Raw genomic sequence first — 21,264 nt, forward strand, 5'->3', positions numbered from 1 at the left:
CTAAACAGGAGGTACCATAGTAAAGGTGCAGTGGCATATACATGATCATGCCTGAGTCAGTGCAGTAGCTTCAACGTGTTCTCGACATGTTTCATCAACCATATGCATGTCCAACTCTCAAGCATTTAGGAGTGACTTGAGGCTGGCCACCCACAGCATCGCAAGTCATGTATTCATTGGCAAGGGCCCGTTTGATATAATCTCGTGCAGTGACTGTTGCCCTCATGCAAACTATCTCTGTGCACTGTGCACACTGTATGACTACAAGTACTTATGCGCAAGTTTACTGGGCCCATGGCATACTCACTCTTGGAAATGCCAGTGGCCCAGCGAGCGGGCTCAGCCGCAGGGGAGCTCTCACTATGGGCACCGCCTGGAATCGTTCTTTGTCAAAGGGCTTTAGAACCTCTGAGCAAGTACAACTTTCCCATTGCCGACCCTTCAGCATCCTTTGGCACACGTCGGCAAAGGGACAAGTTATGACTTTCCCGAAAACAAACCTCCGTTTCACGCGAAGGGATCCCGAGCGCTGCCCGTCGTGTCTGGGCCTGTGACCATGATGTGGCCTGTTTAGGCAGGTCGGGTAGGTTAGACGCCGGAGAGAAAAAATCCCGCGCGTTCACGGACTTATGCAAGGCGCTGTATTCCACCAAACGTCTCGTGAACACCGTCCACGATGCAGTTTGCATCATACTTCGGTCAATGAGCGTCCATGTGTAGTTCATTCGCGCAATACGTATATCTGGTAGTGTGAATGCGTCACGCGCTCGGCGCAAGTCGCGGGCACCTGATGCTTGCGGTGAGCGCTGTTTCCGCCTCTCGTCAGAGTCGCGTCGTCGAACGCCTTTGCTTCTTCGACCGCAACGCTCACTGCCTTCCTCCCACCCTGCTGTCCTTCCGACCACGACTACGAACTCATGACCACCCTCTAGGGCCCTGCGACCCTCGCCTGCAGTCAGTCACTCCCTGTCCGCTGCGCATCCTATTACTCTAGCGAATACCCTTCTCCGGCCCGCCTGTGCTCTAAATACGATGGGACTAGGCAAGGTAGTCGCAGCAGCAGCAGCAGCGGCCGCCCCTCTTCTGCGGGACCGCCTCCACCATCAGTACGGCCGAGTACACCAAAACCCGGAGGACGACGGCTGGGAAGACCAGGACCGGACGCCAACCGTCGCGACCGCCCCGCAGCCCCTCCCTCGCCCGCAAACCGTCTCCCAAATCCTCGCCGGACGGCCATCCGAGACTTTACCTCAGACCGCTGGTCCTGAGCCCGAGCCCGTCGTGGCTGCGGAGGAGATGGTATGGAAACCGCTTTTGGGCGTCGACACGCACGTCACGCCGAGGCAGTCAGCGGGGTTCAGCCCGCACGGTGACAGTAACGGTAAGGGGGGCGGGCAAAGCTACGGGGCGGTTCTGGACGAAGGCGGGCCGTCGAGGCTGCGCCAGAGCCCAGAGAGGTACAGAAGTAATTCGTGGCTGGACAGGGTCCCGGAGGAAGCTGCTCTGGACGGGGATGCTGGTGAGGACGACGCAGAGGCCGACGACTGGGACTTGGCGCAGCAGGGGTATTATAGTGGTGAGTCCGATGTTGTACTAGTTCTTGTGTTTGTGCGCCGCGTATCCTCCGTCTTCACCGTACGCAGGGTGCGTTATTCGTACCTATGATTCGGAGTGCATGTCGCGCGAGTGTTGCCTGATATGCTCGCACGAGCGGGCCAGCTCTTTGGAGACACGCAGGTTTCATCGCTGTTGCGAGGCGCTGTCCATTAAAGTGGCCCTTTGAATACATCCAGACCCTGTCGCTGACCTAGGACATCCAGGTTCCTACAAAAGGACAATTGCGCTCTACGCCTTTGTCCCGCTCACCTCCTTGCTCGTCTTCCTCGCTCTCGCACTCGCCCCGACATGGCTCTGGCCCGTCCGCTGGCCATCCCCTCCCTCATTCCCCCGCTCCTTCCCTTCCCCCCTCCCCGAGTTCACCCTCGCCGCCGCACTCTGGTCCCTGTCGCACCTCCTCCGCACGCCCCTCTGGACGCTCTCTGCCCCCTGCCCGCGCCCCCTCGACACCCTCCTCTTCAACCTCCTCCACGTCCTCCTCTCGAACTTCCTCCGCCTCGCTGCGTTCGCAACGCTCCGCGTCCGACACGACATGGCGTACCCGCGCCCGACGTGGCGCGACGGCGCGTTCCGCACCGTCTGGTGGACCGCGCTCGGGTGGGCCGCGGCGGAGGCCGCGGCGAGCGTCGCGCAGGGGTACGCCCAGCTCGCGCTGTACCGAAACGTCATGGTCCCCGTCGAGCGCGTCCAGGCGATCCTCGCGCGCGCCCGCGGCTGGGGGGGCGAGGGCGGCGTGGCGCTCTCAAATAACGCGAGCAGGGAGTACATGCCGCTCAGCCCGCGGAGCGCTCACGGGCGTTCGCCCCCGGGCGACGCGGACGGGCACGGGAACGGGAACGGGAAGGGAAACGCGGACGGGGCGAACGGCGGCGACGGGAGGAGCCCGAGGAGAGCGGGCCCGACGCCGATGAGCTTGGAGGAGGCGATCCGGCTCGCGGTCGACCAGGATGTGGAGCAGCTGATTCACCTGCAGGAGCGCGAGGAGCTCGAGGAGGTGTACGGCATCCCTGTGATTGTGAGTGTCTTCGTGTCATCGTTCGGGTTTGCGTACGCATCGTGTTTTGGCTTTGCGCTCGGACATCTGGTGTGGGTCCGGCGTCGGTGCCTACCCAGTCCTTCGTGAGTCAGCCCGAGGACTGCGGCTGCATACATCAGCCAATCAGGGTGTTGACGTTGGTGGCGACGGGCTGTCATTGCGGTGGTTAGCTTATTGGCTTTGTCTTGCTTGCGAGTGCAATCCCGCTACTGCAGTCGATGCTCACAGCCATTCCTCCGCAGTATATCCCTGTATTTGTGCCTTGTCTGCAACGTATCGACTCGTTTCTATTCTCGCTCGGGTTCACGCTCATTCTGGCATGGGCGTACCTTCTCTCCCCGCTCTCCTTCCCGCCAGGAGCCGATACGGCGCCGATCTACTCGAACCACGCCTTGGCAATCGCCTTCCCTCTCGTGGTCGTCGTCCATCTGTTCCTGTCGCTCCTGCACTCTCCGCCCATACTGCCCCGGATTGGTGTGCACACGACCGCGTATGTCGGACTGCTCGTGGGCCTCGGAGGGTTCTTCGCGGGTCTCGGTCTCTGGGGCGTGCTCTCGTAACGCTGTGTTTACATCTATCTAGCTATACATACCACCATGTGCACATGCCTATTACGCTGTTGCTGGATTCTCGGGAATGATCAATTACTCTGTATGTAATATATCGTAGCCCAAGTTGATGTCGACGTCGCAGCGTAAGTACACACCGCTGCGTATCATGATGTGGTACGTCATCTGAGTCCGTGGCCGCAACCACGGCCACCGATATCCTCGAGAGTGCGAAAATATCAAGATCTTCTGTACGTGGGAGACATCGTCGGTCGGCTGCTGGGACTTAGACTATAAGGTTCTCGATAGGATGTTTTAGAGGAGCTAGGTACGACTCGTGAGTACGCGTCCCTCATGGCGTCACACCGTATGGTACGCCTGCTGCCTTTCCCGCCCGCGCAACGGTGAGCGCGACGTTGCGTCAGACAGAGCAGCCTGGGACAGCAACCGTGTCTCGGGCGACGCATGGCACGCGGGCCAGCCTCATGCGCATGCCGCAGCGAGTGGATTCCAAATCAGCGGGCCTGGGTGCCTCGGCCACGCCGCCATCACGCCCAAAGCGGTCAAGTTCGTAGCTGTGGCCGGCACCGTGCCCCCCGCGCTGTCCTGCCCCGTTGTCTGTCCACTCAGCGCGATCAACCCGCTCGGTGGCCCGGAGGCTGCGACAGGCCACAACAAGACAAGCCTAAGCTTAGGACCGAGCGGGCTGTGTGCTGCAGGGGCCGCGCAATATTCAATTAGGTGCGTTCTCGTCTGGAGCCGGAGCTCTCTGTCTTCTCCCATCGACTCGCCCAAGGCCTGTGACCGTCGCCACGCGCGAGCACGAAGCTATCGGGTATCCACCAGCTCACGTATTCTCCTTCGCCTTCGCAGGCCTCGCACCTCCCGCAGAGACTCCACTGCGGCGTTAGGGCACCAAAGCGTTTGGGACGCACGGGACGTCCAACTTGACCGACGCACCGACCGCTTTCCTGCGACCCTCGCACCGCCGCTCCCTATACTTCAGCTTTGCCCGCTCGCCGACACACCCCTCGCCAGCCGCGTCCCTGGCCCGTCGCCTGCCCTGGGCCCTCGACTCCCCGCGTCCGACGCGCCCTCGGACGGCCCCCACAGACCACGTCGGCCGCGCGAATGGCCGCCGCCGTCTTCCTCCACAATGCCATCTTCGCCGCAGAGCCACCCTCGCCCCTGCCCGCGATCGCGGGCACCCACCACCACCACCACCACCGCTCGCCCAACCGCCGCCTGCCGCACGACCGCCAGCTGTCGTCGGTCTCGTCCATCACGCTCCACGCGTCCGCCTCCGAGCACTCGCACCCGACCGAGTCCCTCATGCGCCCCTCGGAGAGCGCCGATGCCGAGTCGACCGCGTATCTGGACCTGCTCGCGCGCCAGCCGACGTATCCGGACAGCGTGGGCCACCACGCGCGGGCGAGAGCGCTCAGCCTGCGCGGGGACCCCTTCTCGCTCCGGGAGAGAAGGGTCGCGCACGAGAAGCTGGTGAGGAGGAGGCTGAAGAGGCTGCGGCTCGCGCAGAGGGTGCTCTGGGTCGTCATCGGTGAGTGCCGTCCGAGCACGTTCGCTCTTATCTTTCTCGTTCCTGCCTGCAAGATATCCCCGTTCTCTTTCTCTTTTGGAATCGGTTTCTGCTATCGCGGGAGGGTCAGTTTCCGCGGTGTGCGTCTTGTCCCCGCGGGACGCGTGAAGCGCTTGAACCCGCTGGGTCTGTCCTGTCTCGCCAGCGCTGGGCAAGTACGCCGGATCGTCCTCCAAGTGTCTTGTCGGACGATATTCTGGCGCATGTCTTTTAGACGCCAGAGGATGTCCCAAGGACCTACTGGCGCTAGCCAGTAGGTCCTCAGCATGAGGGCACAGTACAAAACCAGTGCCACCCGCGGCTCGCCGTTCGTGTTGTGTATCCTCGATCGCTGCTTGCCGCCAGTTTGCGTACTCGGGACGACCCATCACGGCAGGAAATCGGGTGTGTTCGATCGCTGAAAGTCGATGAAGAAGGGACACACAAGACAAACTGTTTGTGGAAACGTCGCCTCGCCGGATAAAAGCTTTTGAGAAAGGCAGGCGGTTGCCTTCTGCGTCCCCTTTGCATCCAATTCTTCCCAATCGAAAACGCCCCAATCCCCGCCGTGCACTGTCTGAGGAACGTGATATCTTCGCCTATCGACTGTCCGAGGGTGCTCACACGGCAGGAAATCGGACGTGTTCAATTGGCGAATGGTCGACGAAGAGGGGACGTACAAGACAAACACTTTGTGGAAACCTCGCCGGACAAAAGTCATTGCAAATGGCAGGCGGTTGCGCTTCCCCTTTGCATCAAATATTCCCCATTCGAGAACACCCGGATCCCTGCCGTGTTAGCACGATTGGCGGTCCGTTCCGGAAATCCCTTCCTTCCCTTGCTCTCTCGTTCTGCGAAGGCAACTCTGCGCATCGCAAACGGATTCGCCCTGTCTTCTCCAAGATCTAAACAACGTCTGCGGGGACAATGCCACCTGTGGCGACGTGCACCATGCCGTATGCTCTGCATTCTATCTCCGCAGATACTCCGTCTGACAGAGGTTGGCTAGCTGCGAGAATTCGCCGACCATGCTGTTCCCCCACCGCTTCGCGTCCTTCATGCGTTCTCCATCAGAGCGTACGCGGTGAACCATGCAGTCGTTGCGAGCCCACAGCCCAGTGGTGATCAATATAATGAGCGTCTATCAGGGATACGCATGAGCAGTGCAAATGCTAACACGGCACGACTCACGATCCATACTGGACCCACAAGGTTCCGGTAGTCCAGTCTCTCCTTTTCGAGGCACTACGTGTGAAGTCGCGGTGGCCAAGAAGGCAATCTCGACCTTTGGGACCTCGGAGACTCGGAACCTTGTCTCAGTTCTCAGGACGATTCACCACCTTCGCCTTCTGCCGTACACCGTACCTACAGCCCACTGACGCATGGTTGAATTGCAGGCGGTTGGGCCACATACAATACGACGCGCTACTACATCAGCGCGGTCCTGCGGCCAAACCGGGAGCGACAAATTATAGCCCTCGTGCTCGGCTCCTGTACCGCGCTGTGTCTCGCTTGCAATCTCCTCTCTGTCATCATCACCGTCTCGGCAGCATGTTTGGGCTGGTATTACAGACCACGATCCAGGCTCATTCTTCTGAGATGTTTCCTACATTATTGTTCCTCGATATCTCTATTCGCTCCCGCGATTGTCAACGTTGTCCTCACTATCATATGGAGACATTCTTCCGACATAGACAATAGCATCCGTGGCAGGTGTCACTGGGAGATCGACCTCGTCTGGTCAGGGTATGGTGGTCAGTGCCAAGACTCACCTGCATGGGGTTTCTGGCTCACAGGCTCCCTCGTACGGCTGATCCTCACCGCTGGTGTCCTGGTATGCCTCCATCCAGATAGCTGAAGCACCAAAGCTGACCCGTCCGTTTTCAGGCCACGTACCACGCTGTGTCCTACCAGTACATGGTCACACGACGGCCCTCGCGTCGTCGCCATACGTCGTCGATCTTCCGCCACTCTGCCGCCTCGTTCCCGTCGCATTCAACGGCGACGACGGCATCGTCGCGCAGCTTCAGGCCACTGTCCACCACGTCCGTCTCTACAGTTCCCGTCTCGTCTCCATTGGCTGCCGGTAGCCACACATCCCTCCCACGGAACTCTTCCGGAAACGCGGACGATGCTGGGCCGCGTACACTTCGCACTGCGAGCTCCCGGATCATGGCGGGCGATCTCGCGTCTTCTGGGGCGTCGAAGGTCATCCGCAGACCCTCCGCGAAGGGCCTCAGGAACACAGCGGCACAACCGGACGCGGCGATGCGCACTGCCTCGCCTTCCTCCTCGGAAGGGGCTGATACGGACGAGGATGGGGAGGACCGGTACGGGCGGCCCGTCCAACGACGGGTGGGTGGATACGTTGCCGTGCCTCTTGGTAGCCCACCGCCCAGGGGCGACGGGAGCTCTTGGGACCCCGTTCCGGACTCGGACCTGAACGACTTCGCGACGCAGTTCCGCTCGCTCGTCGAGGAGGTCACGCGCGCCACGAACGACGCCACGGCGCACCCAGACAGCGATCGCTACAGCTTCCCGGGATCGTATAACGAAGGCCGAGACCGAGACCGAAGCGACGCGCACGTCGTGGTGGGCCGGACCATCCACCGGATGCCCACTATTGAGTCGCTGGGTTCACACGAAGTGATGAGCCTGGCCAGCAAGGGGGGCTTCTCGACGCGCAACTCGACGCGCTCGAACACGCTCAGCACTGCGGACGCGCCGACGAGCCGGAGCGCGAGCCGCGCAAACTCTCTGGATGCTGCCGTGTCTCTGTCGGTCTCCGTCGACGGGCCCACGGTGCTTGGGATGGCAGGGGAGATGGGCGAGTTGGTCCAGACGCCGAGCTCCGCGACGAGCGCATGCGGGCCGGTCTTCTTTGGGAGCAGGAGCACGTCGGCCTCGTTCCACACTGCGAGAAGTGCGAGCGCGCACACGGACGACCCGGAGGAAGGATAAGGTGAGCCTCGTATCGAGCTGGAGCCGTGTTGCGAGGATGAGTACGCATTGGGCTAGATCCGTCACGCATTCGCTCTGTTCCCATCTCATCTCGTCGCACGCATTGTATTGTATTGGCTTTGTCGTTTTCGCATACAGTTCACCATCTGTCACACTCACTTGCTTGCTTCGGACTCGGGTCATGTCGACATAGACACACAACGGCACCAGGACTCGTATTGATTGGACTTCCCCGCATCCTACTCACGACTGCTCGTTTCTCAATGTACGAGTCTTTCTCCTGTTTGTACTGTAACACGCCGTACTCACGCACACGACCAGATACACGCTCTTTTGTACCGTTTGGGCCCAACCCAATGTATCATGCTGATATTGCCTAGAACCCCATGTCCTCTGTACGACCTTCGTTGTCGACTTACCACGAATGGGCTGTACCGCGGCTCTACGCATCAAAGGGTGCCGCAGTTATGGTTACTCCCCACCGTGATTGGGCCGCCCATAGACAAGGCACTGTGGGCGCATGCCGAGAACGCTCACCCCGCAGGTGCATCTTCACGGTGTTACTGAATGCAGTATACAGGTCCCGCGACCTCGTCGCTGGTGCGTTCCCATATCACATTATAGTGCATCGACGCAGCGCAACGAAAGTTCTTCCTAAGAGTTGCGCTGCTGAGCGAGAGGCCTGGCGCTCTGCTGTAAGGTGCGTCTTCCGCATGCACTCGGTACAGGTGACTGATAACGAGAGATTGAGTTTGCAGGCATGCCCCCGCTTTGGAACGCACTGTATCCCCCGCGCCTTCAGGGTGGAGCCCGAAGGGGCCAAGACTGTCTTGCGTGCGAGGCGAACTCTAGTGGTGGTCTAGCGGTTCTAGAAACAGATGCCCGTCGCGCCCCTCGGCTTACCGCGAACATTTAGTGGGACGCGAGCAACCGCTTCGGTGCGGGAGGCCTGCTCGGTAAACGACACGATGATCTGATAGCCTCGTGTGTCTCAAGATTAGCGTCGAGCCGGCTGAGCCGCCGAGGCTCGTGGACGAAGCGGCGTGGCACCCCAACTCTCTAACCGCGTCTATAGCGAAGACGACCGCTGGTCTGAGTTTCGAACCCCTCCTGCAACGTTTTGGTCGTCCTCCGATGTGTCCTTCGACGCAGGCGCGATTGTCGGCGAGCCCTCGATCCCACCGAGAATCCGCAGGCAAGGTGCAATTCCTCAAGGGAGCAAGTCTGACTTGAATGGCGTGCGAAGCTAGCCTTGTTTGGGTGGCGGAGGTCAGGTAGTAGGCGTGAATCATCCACCGTCGAGGCCTATGACTGCGATCTATGTCAGGGTCTGCCGCGGGCTTGGACTTCGCTAATGGAGGATGCTGACGTTTCGGCTACGCGGGGATGAGCCACTCCCTGCTCACGGATCGTCCTCCGATATCCTGCTGACTGCTCCAATTGCCTCGTGGCTCGCGATAGGGGCTACGCCATACAATCCTTCAGTCACTCTGCCGACTCTTTACGGCAGACAGGATCTCAGGACATATCGGGGGAAACATTCCACAGCCCACTTTCCGGTAGACTAGCGAGGATGACCCTAGGACTGGAAGGACCGTACGACATGAGCTGCACGCGCGCCTGATGTCGAAGGCTCTGTGAAGGGGTAGCGTCAGCTCACTAGTACGTCGCAGCTCGTCTTCTTCGCCGCACGAAGAGGCCTCTGCACCATGCCTGGTCGTGTACAAACGTAAGAACTCCTTATAGTACCATGGAAGAGCCCTCATTTCGGCGTCCAGGGTGCACGCATGACTCGAAAAGTGCGGCAGATCGAGAATTTGCGTCATTCATGGGGTTTGTCCATAACCGTGAATAGCGGCCGCTTATATGACTCCTTGACTGCAAAATTACTGCGGAAGGTTCTCTGAGTTTGTCCACCGCACATCTTTAGGGCTGGAAATGGAGTGCTGCATGTCTATTGAGGATAAGGACCCTTTCATACAACTTTGACGAGCTCGCGGCTCGCGTTGCAACCTCAATGTAGCCATTGACGATCCCGTCCGATGTCTCAGCTGGACCATCGTCGCTTTGAGCTTGCGTCTCTCTAGCCCATCGCTTCTCCTTGACGGAACGTACAGACATATCAAGGGCTGCTTTCCTGCGTTCGTAAGGCAAGCTCAGAACCACCCACCTTCGCCGACACGTATGATGTACCGAGTAGCTGGATTTCAGAGATCTAGTCGCTTTACCTGCCATCTGCTGGCATGGCCTATATATCCGATAAGGAAGCGCCAGATACCAGAATGTGGGCTCCGCATTCTCGTACATCTCATGAACTCACGGGACTGAATGTGTGGGATCGATAGAAGGGCTCACTCGGCGCTGTTCCCTCCTTCGCGCCTCCCCGTGCTGATCGCGAGAGGCCCAGGGTTCGGGAGATGCGACATCGAACCATCTTAAGTTGCGTCATGGCTTGCATCGTGTGACCAAAGGCGCGACTATGCTGAGATAAATTATGTCAGAGACGAAGCGCTATACTAGGTATCCAATATGGGGACTATTAATGTAGCATCAAACCGAGAGGATAGAGTTGACGACGGCATCCCAGAAACCGAGGCATAAGACGGCTTGCCGTACAACAATGGACCAATGAACGAAGTCGATGGCTGCCCACTATTTCTGAGCCGCGCTATCGAGAGGGACATGAGATCAATACATAACAGGAGGTGTTGCATGAATGTACGTACACAGGCACATAGATGCAGGGGATGCTCCGACGTTGGCAATTCGCGCAGGTAGGGCGACCATCGCACTTGAGCTTTCGTCCTATCCACAGATCAACGAAGAGTATATCAGATCTCGATAGGCGATCCGGGAGGGATGGCTGTGGGCACACGCACCTCTGCAGAATTGACAGGCCATGGGCGTCCTGCGAGGGACCTTCGGCTTTGCCCCTTCGCGTTCTCCGTCAGAGTTACTCCCGCTAGTGGCCTGCACCTGAAGCTCGTAGCGGTCAGCTATGAGACGTCAAACGAGCGGGCGACTGGCATACCTGAGTCGAGCTCATGACCAATAGTGGCACTCCTGGCTAGAATACGGCTGAACAGAACGATGGAGGGGAACTGAGGGGTGACTAGTAGGGGGTAGCTGTCCCTCCCATTATATAGCTGGTATCTCAGTAAAGGCGTCACTGACCTGACTCGGCGACTTCGACGAATTTGACGGATCGGAAGTTCCAGAGTCGATCACGGGCGGTTAGCCAGTAGACCGGCAAGAAAAGGGAATAGGTCCAACCATTGCTGCAAGACCAAATTCATATTGGGAGGCGACCTAGCATCCTGCATCTTGGCTCGAACATCTAGTACTGCGCTAAGCCAAAGCGGGTGTATCAACATCCCACTGACACCGGGTTCATTTCCGACAAGAGAGGGCGTGTCGTTCCTACTACTCTGTAAATGAGAATGGCCCCTTGTCTGGATCTGGTGCTCCGCGCACCGTGAACCATGGAGCGTGGTGCTTACCAGCAGGTCGCACCCCAAAATCGTTTCGCGGATTCGTTGACAGTTAGAGTCCAGGACACTCTGGCCCTTTGATTATGAGAAGGCGTCAAGACATCTTCCTATCTACTTTGATCCGTCGTCTTGTCTCAGACTTCTAGTACGAGTGGGCGCCGCTGTCGTCTCAGCGTTTCGGATCTAAGTCGCAGTTCCTTGGATCAGAAAGTATCAGTAAATCCACCGCTAACGCGCTGAAAGTCAAACAGGCACGTAGACGCCTCTATCCACATTGGTCTGAGTAGCTTCACGCTTGCGCAGCTCGAAAGGGCAGAGACGGCGACTCACAAGCGTGTCACGGTGCATTGCGAGCAGTGTCCGTTGCCTCGTTCCTTCCAAAACTACATGCCACGTGGCTACGACAGGTAGCGGCCCGAAAGTGCTGCGCGCTAAGATCTGTCCCGACACGTTTCCGACAAACATCTGTATTGCACGTACAATCTAGCTCAATGTGCCCTCGGTGTTCCCAAGTTCCATTGTCCCGTCAAGGAGTGTTCCGCGAGCCTCAAATCGGCAGAATCGCAGCTCAATGACCACCGCACTGTTCAGAATCACGGCGTCTTCGACCCGTCGCGTTCTTATTCGCTCATCAGCCGCACTGTTCAGCGACGTCCCGACAGAGAGATCACACAGAAGGCTGCCTAGTGTGTACCGAGAGCGCCAAGAAATCAGCCCAGATGCTTTCCGTGAATACTCTCAGTCCGTGCATCTGTCAAACCGAGCAGCACGTCAAATCCTAGCCCTGACGGCGACTCAGATAACCTCTCCAGCCCCTTCGCCTCAGAAGCTGCTATGACATATAAGGCCGGGAACTTCTCAACTTCTCGGAAGCCGGACCTCAACAATGCGGGAACATTATGGCATCTATCGCCACCGGGGGCGTCCCTTACATGAAGGGTCGTCATCTCGAAACAGATAGATCCACTCTACCACTCTAGCGCTCCCAGACTGTGGTTACTCCTGCCCCGCGGTTGGGTGGCAATAGTGCGGGCGACACACAAGGAGCCAAGTCGAATCTGTCACGTCGACCCTGAATCGCTGTCGCGGCTAGATGATAACGAACGCAACACCGGAGCGTCGTGATTGTGGAGTGAAGGTTATGTAGATGAGCGGCCATCCCCAGCCCCGGATACTATGGTGCAGTTCACTTAGTCACCACCAATGTTGTACGCAGTTAGGCGCGCGCTTAGGCGTCACGTGACTTGGCCTTAGGTTAGGTTCAACGGCTTTGACCCCCTCACCACACCAATACAGCCTGTTGTGCATCACTGCGACCTCAGACTTATCAATTATGTTCAGCAGTGGTAAAGTGCTAATCCTGAAAGCACTAAAACTAGTATACTTTGGCATCTCATTGGTCAACATGCCAGAGGTTCTGCAGTCGAGCTGATCCAACAAGGGAGTGGCCGATACAGGCAACGGGCGTCTCTTTACATTATGTAATAAGATGATTACCTCTTTAGTATATAAACGCCCATATCACGTGCTGCGGCCTTACTGGTGAGGTCACCTTCGCCAGTTTTGACCCAATTGAGAATCGCTTTTGGGGATTAGTTCCCCTATTCAAATCCTTGCAAATGGCAAATAACGGAAGTGTTTCGTGACAATCTGATGAAGTTACGAAGCGGCGCTTAACTGCGTACAAAAGTGGTGGTCTCTAAGTGAACTGCACCATAGATCTCTGCAGGCTAGGCTGCAGGTGCAGAATCCAGATCTGTCGCCAATGGCAGTCGAGGTCGATTACATCAGGAACTCCTCCGCCAACGACATTCAAGTGCTTGATCCACTTAATGTACCATTGGGGTCTAGTCACACTCACTAACCTACAGCCAACGTCGGAGTGTTCAGGCCGGTACTTAGTCCTCTTCTTGCACATTACCTTTCGCTCCCTTTCCGGCCCTCTCTTCTAGATCGATTCTAGCCCTTCGCGTGGATTTCATTGACCGCAGTTACACTACCAGGGGTCTGCCGTGGAGACGGAACATGATCGGGGGACTGTGCGGCACCTGCATTCATCGCGGGCCGGTGATCGAGGTGTAGCAATCTGTTGCCTTCGTTGGTAGACGGCGGATTCGCCCGTCCTGTCATGCCTTGCTTTCATGTCATGTTGTGGTTGCTGAGCGTGCTGAACGCATTCCTCCGCTTGCCAGAGCTCCACGACGGCGATCCACACTGTATGGGGCACACGACAAACGGCGACAGGATCCAGCGAGGTCAATCGAGGCTTCGCTGAGGTATCACAAAACGTGGTGCGTACAGGGCGGTCATGAAATCAGCCGACATTATTGCTACATAGAATTGCTACATACGACTGCTATGTGCGATATAAGATGGTCAGCATGGTGATAGATAGCTGCATAGATGTCCGTTCATGCAAGCCTGGCTGTGGACGCGTGCTAGCTTCAGTTGGTGATCGTATCCTTGTGACCCTTCTCGCTCTCGACCTCGCCAGGGATGTCATCAAGCTGGAGCGATCGGAAACCATGAAAGAAGGAACATACGCGTTAGTTAAGCACGGCTATTGCCACATTGGTGCACTACATAGGAGATGCTCCCCCACACGCACCTTGTCCAGGTCCTCCAGGGACGACTCAATGATGTTGACGGCCTTCATCAGGTCCGATTCGGTAATGACGAGCGGAGGGGCAAAGCGGATGCTGCGGCCAAAAGGGGTGAGAAGGTGCCGCTCATCCCAGTGCTCTAGGCCCATGATGAGACTTGCAGACAAGAGTACGTACATGTTGACGTGCGTCGGTTTCGCGAGCACCCCGCGACTCTTTAGAAGAAGGCATAACTGCCACGCCGTACGGCCCTTCTGGCTGCTCTCCTCGTCGATCACAATTGCATTCAGTAAGCCACGGCCACGAACGGTCTTGACCAAAGGAGAGTTAATCGCGCGGATTGCCGTACGGAACTTCTCGCCAAGAACCTTAGCGCGCTGGGAGAGGTTCTCTTCAACGAGGACGTCAAGGGCAGTCATAGCCACTGCGCACCCCAAGGGGTTCCTGTCAGAAAAAATCTGAGCAGACAAATGTGTTGTAAGCCTTTTCGAGACGTACCCGCCATACGTGCTTCCATGCTCCCCGGGTTGGATGCAAAGCATAATGTCCCGATCCGCGAGCACCGCAGAGACAGGGTAGACTGAATCATGACTTCAGCATCTGGCACCTCGGACGAAATAAAGTACACTGACCTCCGCCAGAGAGAGCCTTCCCCAGGAGAACGACGTCGGGGCGGACATTATCGTGCTCGCAGCAAAGCATCTTTCCCGTCCGGCACAAGCCCTGTATGGATGAGCGTTCCAGCCCGTCTCTGCTAGGAAGAGACGCATTCGAGACTCACAGTCTGGATCTCGTCGCAGATGAACAACACGTTGTGCTTCTTGCACAACTCCTGTACCCGGGCCAAGTACCCCTCCGGAGGAACGACGATTCTAGTGTCAACAGCAGCGGTCAGTCACGTATATGGGAGCAACATTGCCCTTTGCCGATGCGCACCCGGCTTCGCCTTGAATGGGCTCAACCAAGAAAGCCGCCGCGTTCTTGCCGTGCAGCTCCAATGCGCGCTCAAGGTCCGAGATCTCCCCGTAGCGGATTGTCTTCGTCGCACCGTTGTCCTCATATTCCGGACCCACGGCACGCAGATAAGGTCCAAACCCTCCGCGGCTCTCCGGATCCGTGCTCATGCTACACATGAGGCACAACCAGTGAACCCCGCGCACACATGCAGAACACACGCGGAAGCGCAGATAGAAATATTGTGAGTTAAACGCAAAAGCTTGATAACGCACTGCCGCGAAGCAACACGTTGACAACTACGCACCTGATAACGCCCAGTGTACGGCCGTGGAAGTTGCCTGCAGCGCTAAAGATGATCGCCTGGCCGTCAGCCACACCCTTCTTCTGGTACGCCCACTTGCGAGCGAGCTTCAGTGCCGTTTCAACCGCTTCGGCACCGGTGTTCATCGGCAACACCATATCGTATCCAAACATGTCCGTGATCTTATGCGCGAACCGACCAAATACTGAATTGTAGAACGCGCGGGAAGACAAAGTGAGCTTCTGCGCTTGCTCCACAAGTGCTCCAACAATTCGGGGGTGGCAATGACCCTACATCCCGTTGGTGTCAGTTGTGAATATGAGGGTACAAGAAAGTATAGGGTGATAGGTCCAGGTATCCTAGTGTCGTTGCCGATCGCTGGCGCCGCCGTCCTCTGCGGCGTTTCCGGGGCCACGAGACAGTATAGAAGCCTAACGCTTCAAGTACGAAACACTGTCGTTGGCGCCGGAACACAATTACGCGCGAGACAGACACGACCGAGCCAGACGTATCGACTGGATTCTTTGGAAGGCCTACGCACCTGGTTCACAGCGCTACGGGGGCGGGGTAAGTACCGGCCGAACGAAGGCGCCATCTCTGGAGTAATTACTCACGAATAGGCGGAAAGCATGTCAATGTACTCCTTCCCTTCCGGGTCCCACACCCTGCAAATCAAGCCAATCAAAACATGGTCGAGGATGAATGGCAAAATTTACTCACGTCGCGCCGTGCGCTCGTTCGAAGACAACAGGAAGCGGATGATAGCTGGCCGCAGATGACGTCAGTCTCTACTTCACGCCGTGTACACATGAAGGTAAAAGCGGACTGGTTTCGTTCCTCTGTCCCCTCCACGCCTCTTGCGCACATAGTCGTACCACAACACCGTCACATGAAGGACTTCGTACAACAGCTGTGGATTGGAACCGGGTAGATGAGTAGGTGAAAGAGGGATAGAGGACATCACGAATGATGTCCCATATCCAATAGAAAGTGATGAATGCTTTTCTCTGCCTTTGGTCTCCTCGGGACGGTTGGCTCGGCATTGAGAGCGAGCGTCGTGCTCGGTCCGGCACGCAGGCGACCCCAAACGTGTAAAAGCGCGTGCATTGCGAGAGATACTCACTTATGTGCCCCATATTCATGCTCCAACTGAATAACTTCCGCGGACGAGATGTGGACAGGCGCGCGCCCATTGCCGGTCGCCGCCTTCGCGACCTTCTTCGCGGGTTCAAGCGTCGATGACGAGTACGTCAGGTTCTGTGAATGAGTAGCAGAAGGTGCCATAGTGTAGGGAAGCAGATGATGCGTTCAAGGGTACTGACACAACGTCGAGATGGTGGTTCGAGGTCAAGAGCGACTCACTGGCGGTCGCGAGAACTTGATCCGCCACCTTTTGCCTTTTGTGGAATGCGGGGAACGGATCTTGGCGCCTAAGAAGCGACTCATGGACGCTCGTCTGATCACGGAAGGCCACCATGACGGTACTTGACCTCAACTTGCCATGCAGCCGCTATTGCCGACAGTAAGCTTGACGCATTCGCCATGCTACAGGCGATAAGCACACACGGAACACGTTTACATCCGAAGCCTTCGAATGAGATTGTATTGTTGTAACGTACACACGCCCACGGCAACGCCCTACGCGCGGATGCTTTCTGGGGGGCCCAAGTAGCTCGGCAACATCCCTCCGGTGTCTACGATGTCAACCCCATATCCGCTTAGCAAGGTATTGTAGACGAAAGAAAACGCTTACCGATGACAATCTTCTGCACGACAACTGTGGGTTCAATCATCCACACCTGCGTACGAGGTCGATAAGCCGTCATTCAGCAGTACCTCCATATCTCCGTTAGAGTTAAGGTTCCACGATACGTACCTTCAGCGTGTGCGCGCCAGGCTGCACCGGCAACACCATCGGCACTTCAATGATACTGTTCGCAACCCACCCGTCGTTACCGTCCCACCCGGGAGGCGTGTCACCCGGTACTGAACGAGGCACAAAATAGCTTGTCTGCGTCGTCCCGTTGTCAATCTGTAACGCCAAGCCCAGCGGGCGGTCGTCTCCCAAGGTGTTCAATGAAGGCGATACCAGTGTCGTAACCGTTACGTTGCCGCTCTGCCCCATTGTATTGAAGAGAAAGAAGTCGTACTCGCTACATCAAAAGCGCCGCAGGGGGGGAGGGGTCAGTAAGTTTCCGCAAATTGAACCCCAAATCGCAAGACCCAGCCCGTTTTGTCCAGAACGACAGGTTATCATTCCAGAGCAACCTCGCCGGGGCGTGCGGCGCCGTATGTTGCGCAGGCGAGAGATATGTAGATAAGGGAGAACTGAAACTTACATGCTAGGACCGCTTCCGGCGGTGAAATTCAGTTCGTCGCCGCCGCGGGGCCACGGCGTGACGCCAGACAGCGTCCGCCCTAGTCCAGGTATTTCGGTCCAAGTGATTCCCTGGACCGACGTGTTCCGAGAAGAATGGGCGGCTTCGATAGACACCGTGCCATCGCCCTCAACAAACCCTGCGGTGCGGCGCAGCCGCACAGCGCTCAAATGATCAGCCCCCATCGGCTTAGAACACCGGGAGGAATGGAAGGCACGTACCGGAAAACCCGCTTGGCACGATCGTGTGGTTTGCCGTGAGCGTCACAGTGCTTGACATGGACGGCTGGTCCTCCACGGTGGCATCGAAGACTATCAGCGCTGCCTCCGCGCCGGTGACTTGACTCCAATCGACGCTCAGGAAGACGCGTTGTTCGGGGGAGCTGGGGGATATCGAGCCATGCGAAGGGGAGATGTCAAGCCAGGAGACGTTGCTCGTTGCAGTGAATGTGAAAGGCGTCGGACCGCCTGCGGAGATATCGACGAAGCGGTTCCCAGTCGGTACGAAAGGATCGATAGATATTGACGGGTCAGGGCAGCCGTACTCTGCGGCGCAGTTATTCATGTCGTCGCCAGGCCTTCAAGGATATTTCAACACGATGAAATCTTTGACGAGTGGGCGAAGACTACGTACCAAGCACCTAAGCTTCCCTCGACAGTAAGCCTCATTGCTCCAGGAAGAGCCTGTTTCTTAGGTTGCACCTTCGTTACAAACGGCATTCTGGAAAAGTCTTAGCATGAACCCAGTAGTACCCGCGAGCAGCCGTACGTGTTAGCCATGGGCTGCTGCCAATAGTAGTACATAACATGCGTTTGATCCATCATATGGTCCCTATGATGATGTCAGGGGAATCTTCATCGCTTTGAAGGAACAAGCTTGCCATTTCCCTATATAGACTTGTCAGTGTTTGTATCACACCGGGAAGAAAGACTGACTTACCATTCAAAATAGTATGATAGTCGACCTCGATGGCATAGTCCTGATCAAACAAACTCTCGACCTGCGTCATGTAATTGTTCGCACTAAGGCGAGCCTGCGACGCTCGAAGGTTGTTAATACCCGCGGATATCCACATGTTCGTGAGTGTCAACGTCGCCTGGACCGGGTGGTGGACGAGCTCAAAAAATGCCGGTTGGAATTCCGACGACAGAGAATTGTACAGCCGTGTCGAGGAGTTGCTCAATCCCTGCAGCATGGCAAGCACGTTATCCGCTCTGCGCATCCACAGCCACGTTAGTAGAGACTTCTATGCAACGAGTAGAATGATCGGATGCGTACTCTCTGTAGTTCGTCAAGCTGTACGTTGTCGAGTTCAGCAGCTCCGGCTTACGCCTGGCATTATGTTGCGTCACGTTGTGGATGATACTCGCAATCTCTGCAGCGTCTGCAACGGACACATCAAATTCGCGCTGAGCCCAGCTTGTAACGAACGTGTTGAGGTTAGACGGATTCCACTTCGATGAATCGTATCCGAGGGTGAGGAAAAATTCCGTGTGCATCTCGTATGGCTTAAGATCGCCAACATTGAGGATCCATATGTTTGTCGCGTCGCGGTTGACAGCGGTTGACAGTTGCTCGAAGGTCTAGCGGCATTCACTTCAGCGTCAGAGCCTGCGCCCGTACATCCTGGATATACCTTCTCAATCTGACTGCTCTATGGAAATGTGAGCCGGCGTCCTGCTTATGATGACATGTAAAATCTTCTCACCGTGATCCACTTGTAATCCCTAGGGTCGCCTACATAGTCTACCTATCCACAAAGGTATCAGACAGTGCGTGCGGAAGGTATAGAAGGGCACCTACATGATAGTAAACACCAGAGCCGCCCGTCCTGTTGCGTTCGCTAGGCAATGGGTTGCGACGCACATTACCCCAGCTACTCGAGGTTCAGCAGTTCTCCAAACAAACCATCTCAATGGGACGCACTTGTCGTCACTCCACAATATGACCGCGTCGTCCGGCACCGTCATGCCTTCGTCGTAGTAGCCCTCAACCTCCTTGTCTGTTGCCGTGGTATCAGCAATGAGTACAATCCCGCAGATGTTCGGGACGACTCACAGAGAGTCCAAACCTGAGGGATGGTTGTCACGTCTGTTGTGTTGAACACTTGCCCCAACAAGCCGCGCTGGTCGGACACGATCTTCTCCAAAAGTTGGATTGTCTGTTCATCACTCCCAGAACCAGAGATGGGCACTGCGAGAGATACACTGCTCAACACGCACGCCCAAAAGCATGGGGTACGATAACGTCACCCACAATCACCTACACCCCCAAAACAAAACACGAGCTCAGCATCGTCTACCTCGCATCAGACGACAATGCACATAGGCACGCACCGTTCCCACGCATGCCGATCGTGAACACGCCTTCATACGGCCTCGCGCGTTCCGCGCCGACCTTCCAGAAGTTGTACACGTTCTGCTGGTTCGCCGCGTAGTCCCATGGTCCCACTCCGAAGAGGTTCCACTCGACCGGCACTGAGCGCATCATCGGTTCCTCGTGGCTTGTACCCATGACGATCCCATACCAGTCGGCGAGGGGCTGGTTCTGGACGTCGTCGATGCAGAACGCACTGTGTGCGCACGGTGAGTCTCGGCTTCAGGTGGGACGCGGTCACGTGGCAAGGGACGCATACCTGCTCCATTGTGCTGCGCGTTCGAGTAACAAATGACATGATTTGGTGTTGAGCCGCATAGTACGACAACTCGAGAAGAAACGTACCTGGCCAGAGGTAATTTCCTCGCATCCGTAGAATCAACTCAAACCTGACCGCCGATGTGAGGAAGGCTCATCCAGAACTGCGCAAAGATAACACGCACAGCTTCGTGTAGAAGAAATGGTTGAACGGCGAGCCGGTGAGCGGAGCCCCAGTGCCGTTCGTGAATTTTTCCATCGCCCAGTTCTGGAGCGCAGGCTGTTCATCGTTCAAGAAGATGCCGCGGTACTTCACCGTCGGAGTACCGTGCGAGCATCCCGACGAGTTCACGAACAACGCGTTATGTTTCGTGGTCGGTACGTCCGCCCACCTATTCCGGCAGTCAGATCACCTGCATCCTCTATCGCACCTACTCTCCAGTAGGATGGACATGGCCTTAGGACATACCAATACCAAGGCGAGACACCTGACGCGCAAAGAAGAACGATGAGCCACAGCGCCGCGTGGTGCACCCAAGTTGGTATGTCTATACGTACCGAACTGTTCAGAGTGGTCGTAAAGCGCGAACATCGTCCCACGCCTGTCCGCGCCGATCATGACATACGCGCTCTTGATCCCCGGGAGCGGGTCTGCAACCTCCTTCGCCATGAAGGCCTCCCACTTGCCCTGGACGGAAGACACATCGAGCTTCGTGCGGTTCACGATCTCGTCGATGAGGGACGACCTGCCCAGAGTGCCGATGATGACGGCCGTGTTGGAACCAAAGGACGTCGAATTGAACATGAGGGACGATGCTCGCGAAGTGGTGATATTCCTGAGCGTAGGTTTGACTCCAGTAACGGCCTCGATGTCAGAAGCGAAGTCAGTGGCTGCGCGTTGGACAGCAGGCCATTCATCAGGAGACAGCAGGATAGGAGCAGCCTTGCCGCTGTTCACGATCGTGAACGCTGAGGGTGAGGACTTGAACGCGACGCATGTGTCCTGACCAATTCCCAAGACGCTTCCTGCGAACGCAAGTAGGCCAAGGACGGCCAGTTTGACCTGGCGACGAGTAGCCATGATGCAGTCAAGCTGAAGAGCCGGTCAGAGACGGCTTCGAGCTTGTGCAGCCCGAGGTTTTATGCGCCCGAGTATTATTGC

General features: G+C 56.9%; 5 protein-coding genes across 5 annotated transcripts; 2 read left to right on the top strand and 3 right to left on the bottom strand.

Moving 5' to 3' along the window:
- Nucleotides 1-897: 897 nt before the first annotated feature.
- Nucleotides 898-3,127, top strand: DICSQDRAFT_137732 (uncharacterized protein; the record flags this gene model as incomplete). The annotated part of the gene is made up of 4 exons (XM_007367046.1): nucleotides 898-1,576; nucleotides 1,821-2,632; nucleotides 2,896-2,904; nucleotides 3,011-3,127. Coding segments are annotated over exons 2-4 (609 nt in total), but the record flags the coding sequence as incomplete, so codon positions are not given.
- A 617-nt stretch (nucleotides 3,128-3,744) lies between these two features.
- DICSQDRAFT_137734 (uncharacterized protein) lies at nucleotides 3,745-8,116 on the top strand. The gene is made up of 3 exons (XM_007367047.1): nucleotides 3,745-4,759; nucleotides 6,175-6,611; nucleotides 6,665-8,116. Exons 1-3 carry the CDS (start codon nucleotides 4,333-4,335, stop codon nucleotides 7,736-7,738), a joined length of 1,938 nt encoding a protein of 645 aa, XP_007367109.1. The 5' UTR covers nucleotides 3,745-4,332; the 3' UTR covers nucleotides 7,739-8,116.
- A 2,347-nt stretch (nucleotides 8,117-10,463) lies between these two features.
- DICSQDRAFT_32454 (uncharacterized protein) lies at nucleotides 10,464-10,690 on the bottom strand (the record flags this gene model as incomplete). The annotated part of the gene is made up of 2 exons (XM_007367048.1): nucleotides 10,464-10,543; nucleotides 10,618-10,690. Coding segments are annotated over 2 exons (153 nt in total), but the record flags the coding sequence as incomplete, so codon positions are not given.
- A 2,847-nt stretch (nucleotides 10,691-13,537) lies between these two features.
- DICSQDRAFT_88290 (ornithine-oxo-acid aminotransferase) lies at nucleotides 13,538-16,434 on the bottom strand. The gene is made up of 12 exons (XM_007367049.1): nucleotides 16,214-16,434; nucleotides 15,811-15,855; nucleotides 15,705-15,755; nucleotides 15,632-15,644; nucleotides 15,094-15,380; nucleotides 14,769-14,957; nucleotides 14,614-14,704; nucleotides 14,465-14,555; nucleotides 14,331-14,412; nucleotides 14,010-14,276; nucleotides 13,838-13,928; nucleotides 13,538-13,736 (listed from the first exon to the last, which is right to left on the bottom strand). Exons 1-12 carry the CDS (start codon nucleotides 16,372-16,374, stop codon nucleotides 13,674-13,676), a joined length of 1,431 nt encoding a protein of 476 aa, XP_007367111.1. The 5' UTR covers nucleotides 16,375-16,434; the 3' UTR covers nucleotides 13,538-13,673.
- A 294-nt stretch (nucleotides 16,435-16,728) lies between these two features.
- On the bottom strand, nucleotides 16,729-21,183 carry DICSQDRAFT_107857 (uncharacterized protein; the record flags this gene model as incomplete). The annotated part of the gene is made up of 20 exons (XM_007367050.1): nucleotides 16,729-16,784; nucleotides 16,844-16,889; nucleotides 16,967-17,243; nucleotides 17,430-17,607; nucleotides 17,690-18,045; nucleotides 18,102-18,188; nucleotides 18,237-18,299; nucleotides 18,349-18,355; nucleotides 18,408-18,682; nucleotides 18,747-19,051; nucleotides 19,105-19,122; nucleotides 19,177-19,218; nucleotides 19,272-19,344; nucleotides 19,395-19,470; nucleotides 19,527-19,639; nucleotides 19,801-20,040; nucleotides 20,174-20,233; nucleotides 20,288-20,494; nucleotides 20,572-20,590; nucleotides 20,661-21,183. The coding sequence occupies 20 exons, from the start codon at nucleotides 21,181-21,183 to the stop codon at nucleotides 16,729-16,731; spliced, it is 3,021 nt and encodes a 1,006-aa protein (XP_007367112.1).
- Between the last annotated feature and the right edge of the window lie 81 nt (nucleotides 21,184-21,264).

This window comes from Dichomitus squalens (assembly GCF_000275845.1).
Source record: "Dichomitus squalens LYAD-421 SS1 unplaced genomic scaffold DICSQscaffold_22, whole genome shotgun sequence".
In the NCBI taxonomy this organism is placed as follows: Eukaryota; Fungi; Basidiomycota; class Agaricomycetes; order Polyporales; family Polyporaceae; genus Dichomitus; species Dichomitus squalens.

Coding starts and splice junctions, on each gene's coding strand:
- DICSQDRAFT_137734 (XM_007367047.1), top strand. CDS start 4,333: ATGGCCGCCGCCGTCTTCCTCCACAATGCCATCTTCGCCGCAGAGCCA. Junction 4,760..6,174: donor GGTGCTCTGGGTCGTCATCG/GTGAGTGCCGTC, acceptor GTTGAATTGCAG/GCGGTTGGGCCACATACAAT. Junction 6,612..6,664: donor TCCTCACCGCTGGTGTCCTG/GTATGCCTCCAT, acceptor GTCCGTTTTCAG/GCCACGTACCACGCTGTGTC.
- DICSQDRAFT_88290 (XM_007367049.1), bottom strand. CDS start 16,374: ATGGCACCTTCTGCTACTCATTCACAGAACCTGACGTACTCGTCATCG. Junction 14,277..14,330: donor CATGGAAGCACGTATGGCGG/GTACGTCTCGAA, acceptor TTTTTCTGACAG/GAACCCCTTGGGGTGCGCAG. Junction 13,929..14,009: donor AAACCGACGCACGTCAACAT/GTACGTACTCTT, acceptor TTTTGGCCGCAG/CATCCGCTTTGCCCCTCCGC.